The sequence below is a fragment of the Jatropha curcas genome, chromosome 7, assembly GCF_041381405.1.
Source record: "Jatropha curcas cultivar XTBG-Jc1 chromosome 7, XTBG_Jcur_1.0, whole genome shotgun sequence".
Classification (NCBI taxonomy): Eukaryota; Viridiplantae; Streptophyta; class Magnoliopsida; order Malpighiales; family Euphorbiaceae; genus Jatropha; species Jatropha curcas.
The window spans coordinates 6,985,307-6,993,074 of record NC_143157.1 but is presented as its reverse complement, the minus strand read 5'-3'; the positions used below and the strand labels follow the sequence as shown (position 1 = coordinate 6,993,074).

General features: G+C 32.1%; 1 protein-coding gene across 1 annotated transcript; it reads right to left on the bottom strand.

Annotated features, from left to right (window-relative positions):
- Positions 1 to 4,250: 4,250 nt before the first annotated feature.
- Positions 4,251 to 6,571, bottom strand: LOC105643751 (9-cis-epoxycarotenoid dioxygenase NCED3, chloroplastic). The gene has a single exon (XM_012228949.4). It carries the CDS (start codon positions 6,438 to 6,440, stop codon positions 4,671 to 4,673), a length of 1,770 nt encoding a protein of 589 aa, XP_012084339.1. The 5' UTR covers positions 6,441 to 6,571; the 3' UTR covers positions 4,251 to 4,670.
- Between the last annotated feature and the right edge of the window lie 1,197 nt (positions 6,572 to 7,768).

Below are 7,768 nucleotides of genomic sequence, written 5' to 3'. Positions count from 1 at the left end.
TGACCGAATGATCACCACTAAATTATACTTTTTCGGCTTACCTTCTTTTAATTTTTTAGTTCAAAGACATTTATAAATCTAAATGATCTTTAATAACTTAATACAATGAATAGTTTTTAGTTCAGATATTTCTTTTGTATTAATAATGATGTGGTAGTGGTGGTAAAGTGGTGTTTGATGTGGTGGTAAAGTGGTGTTTGATGTGGTGGTGGTGGTGGAGTGGTGGTTGTAGTGGTGGAGATGGTGGTGGTGGTGGTGGAGCAGTGGCGGTGGTGGTAGAGTGATGGTGATGGTGTAATTGGTGGTGGTGGCGGCAGTATTATTAGTGGTGGTAGTGTTTTAATTACATTACATTATATATCAACAGACAAACATAAAAATGGAATGGTGATTACATTCTATAAATTTTATTAATTATATTACTAAACATAGTAATGAAATCTTAATTACATTCCATTCTATTACATTTTTCATTGCGTTACATCTTTAATTACATTACATTGCATTACATCCAACCAAACATAGTCATAATTTCTTTTAATACAAAGTAGTAAAATCTTCCATTCAAAAAAAAGAAAGATAATAAAATCTTAGGTACACGGTACATATTGCTTCCATGAAAATATTTACAAAAATTAAAACTAGAAAAATAAAATATATATAATTAGGTAGCTAGAGTAGGAAGAATTCCTAATTACATGAAAATTATTTATGGCTCCTAATATCTGTTGTTTCTTGCTAGTCAAGGAAAATGGGTTGATTTATCTAAAATCTTATGAATTGTTTACTAAATTATTAAAATTTTAAAATTGATTTTGGTTTTTTGATTATGATGGTGAAAAAAGACAATTGATTTTCGTTTGATAAAAATTATAAAATTTTAAAGGACATTCATCAAGACTATTTATGCATAGCTGTGAATATGATCAAACTCTTGAATAATTTTGCTATCAAATAAGAATTGGGAAATAGAAAATTTCTTTGAGTATAATGCATTGAAAATGTATATAATATAATTTATATGTTCACTTTCTTTCAATAGTTGTATTTACTATTTATATATATATATATATATATGTAGGTTGGATTTATATGCTCTAAAATATATTATATTATTTATAAAAATGTATATTCACAGTAGTTTGCCTTAATTAATTGAAAGAGAAATATGCATGTATTGAATACCAAAAAATAAAAATGCAAAAATAAAACTTGCCAAATGATATTTTTGTAAGTAAAACAAGGATATGTTTAAAAGCTTAATAGTTATTATGCAAATTTTAACTTAGTTAGGAATATTTTAACTCCATTATGCAAATTTAACACATATTTTATAAAATTAGTAAAGTTAAAATATCATAAAATATAAGATATTCAAGTTGACTCAAATCGGGCTGTGCAGCTTAACTTTTAGCAGCCCAAGTTTGGGTTTATGAACCTCAGCCAGCCCAAAACAATTTTGGGTTTTCGGATGGTCCAATGCAATTTACAGTCTAAGCAAGGGTAAGGCCAGACAAAGCTCTATCCACTGGGTTTCATATAAATTGTATATTTTTTATTTTCAATTTCAAACATATAAATTCAAATATGAAAACTTCATAGGCTAAAAATATATATATCAAAAAATCAAAATCTAATATGATAAAAGGTTTGCTTTTTATTATTTTTTATTTGTTTTCAGTTTTTTAGGTCAAGGATTGTATGGATGGTTTCATCTACGAAAAATTGGTTACAGAACACAGAAAACAGAGACACAAAGACAGGACTATGCAAGTAGCAGAAGGAAAGGGACAATGGCTAAGTCCAAAACCTGAAATGAGATTGCAATGCGCATTGAACACAGTAGAAAAGACACTTACCCTACATGCCTATTGATGAGCAGAGAAAGAGAGAAGCCCATCCTTACCTTTGGCTTATCTAGTGGGATATATCAGGAACTTGTTTCTGCACTTAAAACTTGTATTGTATCAGTTCAGCTGGACCCTCAAAACCATCATATTAACCACTTCCACTTGGAGAAACTTTCCTCAATTATTGAGCTTCTTAGCCAATCCACCATTCACATCTTCACCAAGTGGTTTAAGCTTCTTCAATTTTATCGTGCACTAATTTGTTGGTTTGGTAACACTAGATTTGTTTATCTAATTATAACATAGAGAGCTCATCAGACCATGATGCAATTGCTGGGAGATTGTTTACTTCATTAGTTGATTGTTTAAATCTTCATTAATTAAAGCCTACTTTAAGCTCAAACATATTAATTAGGAGATTCTAATACAGTACAAAAAAATTGGGAAAGGCTTATCTATACCCTACGTTACGACACATGGGTGTACTTATACACCAAACCAATGAAGAAGAGGGGGAATTAGGAGTGGCTCTCACCCCTCAGCAAAAAAATTTTTTAAATGCACCTCGAAATTTTTAAAAATTTTCAATGTTATCCATTGAAATTGTGTAATTTTTTTTAGACCTTTCTAACTTTTGAAAAAAATTGTCCGTCCCCTTTGTCTTTAATTTTGGCTCAACCATTGAACCAAACCAATTACACACGTTATTTTGGTCCAGACGATGTTATTCTGATTATATATCGGGAATGGAGGAAAAGACAATAATATTTTTTAAAAAACTTTTTTTTAATTGGCTTGGTGTGCAAGACGGACTGCAGACAAGAAGTTTTCTAAAAAAATTACCTCATCTAACATGCTAACACTAAAACTTGTTAGTTTGATATCCAAAACCAATTTGCTAATATATAAGTTTGTAGTGAAAATTGAATCTAGTACGGGTCACTTTATGGTCTAGAAAATGTATTCTTATATCAATAGTTTATGTCATCACTCGTTATTGTCTCCCATAAATCAGCGGTCAGCAAAATTATTATTATTATTATTATTATTATTGCAATAATAACCAGACACAGTACGTTTTGCAGCATCGTAATCATTCTTTACACACCATTTTGCATAAAAAGGAAACTCCATTTACATGAAAGTTGACTTCCAAAAACACACTCTACAAATTTATATAAATATCTCACTCGTTCATTACCCAAAGTGTATGATTTTGTCACGTCCCTTATTCCTTGGTATCATTATGTTTCCTTTTGTCATTGGATTGTTGGTTATACGAACCTAACAATCTTCATTCCACTCCACCAATAGCAATCTGCCACTTTCTATATTGCCATTTGTAACTAAATTGAACCCACAACCATTATCTTCATTCCTCACTTTCCTAGAAGCCCACTCCCTGCATAGTCCCATCTTCGTGGATTCTGGGAAGAATTTGGGCTATATTTCGCAAAATTAATTATTTTGATAGCTATTAGTTGTTTTAATAACTTTTAACTGTTTGAGTAATCATTTAAGTAGTTTTTCATATAATGCTAAATCCTAAATCTTATAGGGGTTAATAAACGCTACCTTAACTTTTATTTCAAATGTTATATTATCGAATATTATAAATAAAAAATAGTATTTAGCATAGTCAAAACGCTAAAAACTATTTAAGAAGATATTGTCGAACACAACCTTAATGTAAGACGTCTTTTCATTGTTTTAAAAAAATAATTATTTTCATGACTCAAATTTATAATATAAAGCTATAAATAAAATAATTTTACTCTTACATGAAAATTGAAATAACTCTATTTAATGCCTTTGCATATTGTTTATTTGAATATCATACAGTTAAATATGGTAAGTACTGAATAAAATATAACTTTTTGGTCTTTTTTTTCACTAATTTATTTCTTGATTTTTTTTTATTACATTCCTATGTCCAATTATAACGATCACACAAACACAATGCATTACACAGCTACTTTTTTTCTTTTGAGTATTGGGGCGAGTAGATTCAAATCTCAAATTATTGTCAGATCGTATATACATTTATCACTAAGTTATGTCTTAATTACATAGCACTAACCACTGGATCATGCTTTAATTACACAATAATTTTCCGTTAGAGCAAATATGTAATCCATGATATTTATGCTTTTGATATTTTTATTTGAAATTCGACCTATCAGCACTTGCAATAGCGATAAATGATAATCCATATGTTGGCCCATTTTCCATCTACTTGTAGCCCTACCGATTGTTAAAAAGTTAAATAATAGAGAAAATGTCGAGCTTGAAAATGGACATGACACTTCAACAATTTACAACAAGAACCAAAATTGAATAACAGACATGTGTATGTCTGTGTGTGTATATATATATATATATATATATATATATAATAAATGGAATAACAGATATATATATGTATGTATATTAAACAAATAAACAATAATTACAAATCAGAGCAAAGTAAATACATGGAATAACAGAGGATCACTTTACATGTACTCTTGTAACTACACGGGCACATAAATGGAGTGAAAGAATAAGCAAAGACCAGCTGAGCTTCAATCTAAGCTATACCCAAAAGCTACAAGCTGATCCCTCAAAACGTCTCACTCTAAAGGGCATTAATCCAAAATAATAAACATAACCACTTCAACAGAGGAGCTCCGGGGACATATCTGCAAGCAATCCCTCTGGCAATCTCCTCCAGTAAAACTAAACATACAGTAATGTAATCAAATTTGCACTAGCAATGCGCTTTGATTACATTATATTAGCGGCTCAACTACCTCATCACCTACCCATAAGGCAGTTGAGCTAGGCTTGCTTCTCCAAATCCTTAGCAGTAATAAAAGTGCCATGAAAACCATAAGGAACTCGAGAAGGAAGCTTAACTGTTGCTTCTAGCTGCAAATTCTTGGCATTCACAATTTGTAGCTCTGATTTCCACTCTTTCTCATCATGCACAAAACATAAAATAAACCCATCATCTTCTTTTCCCGAATTAGAATCAGGAAGAAACAGAGGCTCCCCTCCATATTTATTGTCTCCATAGATATACTTCTTTGTCTCTCCAGTTGAGAGATCAACTTTGGCAAATCCAGACACTTTTGGCCATGGCTCTGCAAGAGCTAGATAAGCGAACTGGGTTTTTCTTCCCAGAAGATTCCTGTTTACCATGCCTGCTTCTAAGTTTACTTGATGTTTATCAGAAATGATAGGCCTGCGAATGGACTTCCCAGTTTTCAAATTTAGCCTTATTTCTGATAAAACACTCTTTAAACTCTCATCACATTCGTTGAAAATGGAATCTGGAGGAGTCATACAAGATCCAATCACCACAATCTCATCACTCTCTGGCTCTTCCCATGCATTCCAAAGATGGAAACAGAAGCAATCAGGTGCTTCTATCCACCTAATCTTTGAAGAGTCATTTGCTTTCTTGTCAAGAATACCAAATCTTGATATCTTATTCTCGTCGTAGATTACTGGAGAGCCACCGCGAATCATTTCTGGTAACTTGAAGACCAATTGTTGATCAGGAATAACAACAAATTTCTCAGTAATGGCAAAATCATGGATCATTGTTGGCTCATCAAGAGAGATTTCAACATCTTTAGACTTGGTACCGATTGGGGAAAATCTGAAATACTTCAGATATGGTTTTTGTACAACATCATAACTAAGAGCAAACAATTCACCAGAAAATGGGTCAACTTTTGGATGAGCAATCATTGTACTCTTTAGTTGGCCATTGAAATTGTAACGCCCAACAGTTTTCAGGTCTCCACAAGGAAGAACACGGACATGGTAAGGCAAATCATCTTCTGACATAGCTAGAAGACGACCATTAAAGTAAACTAACCCGGCGTTGGCAACACCAAGTCCATGGCTCGGGTCAACAATATCAAAAATACCACGGGCATAAAAAAGCAATAGCCTAGCAATTCCAGAATGCCCATGGAGCTCACCTATGGCCTTTGGGAAAATTGGACGTCCCAATTTTCGCTCTTGAACCAAACGGTTTGTCTCCGTAAACCGGCAAGCATAGCTTACTGAACCCTCTTCGAACCGGACAGCATGGACCATGCCGTCGCCATCGAAGAAGTGGTGACCAGTCACCGGTTCGTGAAGTGGGTTTGCGCCGTTGCGTAGATAGACACCTCGAATGCTATCTGGGATTTTACCGGTGACCGGTAAATCGCGTACAACAGGTTGTTCCGGCACGGGAGCGAAGTTACCGGAAATTTGAACAGTTGGGTCCGCTGTTTTAGGAAGAGGGTATTTACGTTCGTGTGAAACCAAAACATTTTCCACTTTATCTAACACCATGGAAGCAGCTTTCTGTAAAAGATTCCATTCTGGCGGTACTGATATATCAGTAGAAGAGGATTTGTTTATTGGATTTGATGTAGTGGAAGTGGAAATAGCAGAAGATGGTGGGTAAGTAGCAGTTCTAGTGGATTGTTTAGGGAAATGGAGAATGGAAGGAGTTTGGAGAGAGCAAGTGACGTTGGGCTTTCTGCTAGGCCTACCAATAGATATGGAGGAGCCCATGGTAATAGCTGGTGGTGCGGTTGATGCCATAATTGAGTTTTTTAGTATGGTTAAGAAGACTGTTGAAAGGTATTTGTGTATACTCGTTGAAGTTCAAAAATATGGTTTGTTTTAGAAGAGCAGGTGAATGGAGTTGAGTGACCTGAGGAAGAAGGGAGTAAGAGGAGGGATTTATATAGAGAGGGAAAAGAAGGAAGGAAGGTCCAGCTCAAAGATGTGAGAGAATAACACGTGTTGCATTATAAAGAAAGAAGAGAGAGTCAAAAACAAAATAATAAGTGATATAAACGAGGAGGAGAGGCTAGCCGGGCCATAAGTGCTTGATTCTTTGACACGACCACCCTTCCCTTAAGTTTTCCCTTCTTTCTACTCTCCTTTTTCCTTTAATAAAATAACAATTAACAAACAGAGCCTTAATACTTTAATGTATGGTTATACTATTTTTGTATATGAAAGAGCATATATATTTTGTCTTCGTGGCAAATCAAAGAAAGGGAAAGTTCTTTAATTATTAATGTTCATGATAATTAGATAAGGAAGATGGTGTTCTATCTTGTTAGTAAGTGTTTTCACATTAGAGTCAAATCAAAAATTAAGTCTCGTCTTTTTGTATTGAGATAAAATTTGCGTATATTTATACATGTGATCCATTCATAAATCAATCAATCTACAAAAGGTTTATTTTTGAAAAAACATTCTGACTTTATCCTTTTTCTCCAAGTGTAAAATATAATAGTATTCTTAAATTATAATAAATTAATACCTAAGTCTCTTTATATTTGAGTAAATTCAAACAATAAGTATAGACAAATCTTATATGTGCGCTCAAATATATATACAGTTATTTATCATTTGAAACTCGTGCTACAATAAATCATTAAATATGTATTATAGTTTAATCAACCAAGATAATTAAGCCAATGCATAAATTTAAATCTATAAGGTCTACTGACACAAAAAAAAAAAAAAAAAAAAAAAAAAAAAAACCTCAATTTTGAAATTCTAGCCAATTCTTTCAGTTTTATCCATCAATACACAAATTTATTTATTCATTTCAAATCTTGTATGTATTTGTTCTGTTAGATTGTTGTGTTAATGTGGAAGTTAAGTATGATATGATATGTGGATCTCATGAGAAAACACTAGTCCACGTAAAATAAAAAAATATATATAATTTTTTATTTAATTTCAAAGAAAAATTATTCAATTTTCTATACTTCAAATTTTAAAAAATTAAATTTTAAATTATTATAATTATTTAATTTTAAAAATAGAAAAGTATTATTTATATATTATTTATATGAATATAATCAATAATAAATATGAACTCTTTTAATTTTTTTAAATTTGAGTTCAAA

Coding starts and splice junctions, on each gene's coding strand:
- LOC105643751 (XM_012228949.4), bottom strand. CDS start 6,440: ATGGCATCAACCGCACCACCAGCTATTACCATGGGCTCCTCCATATCT.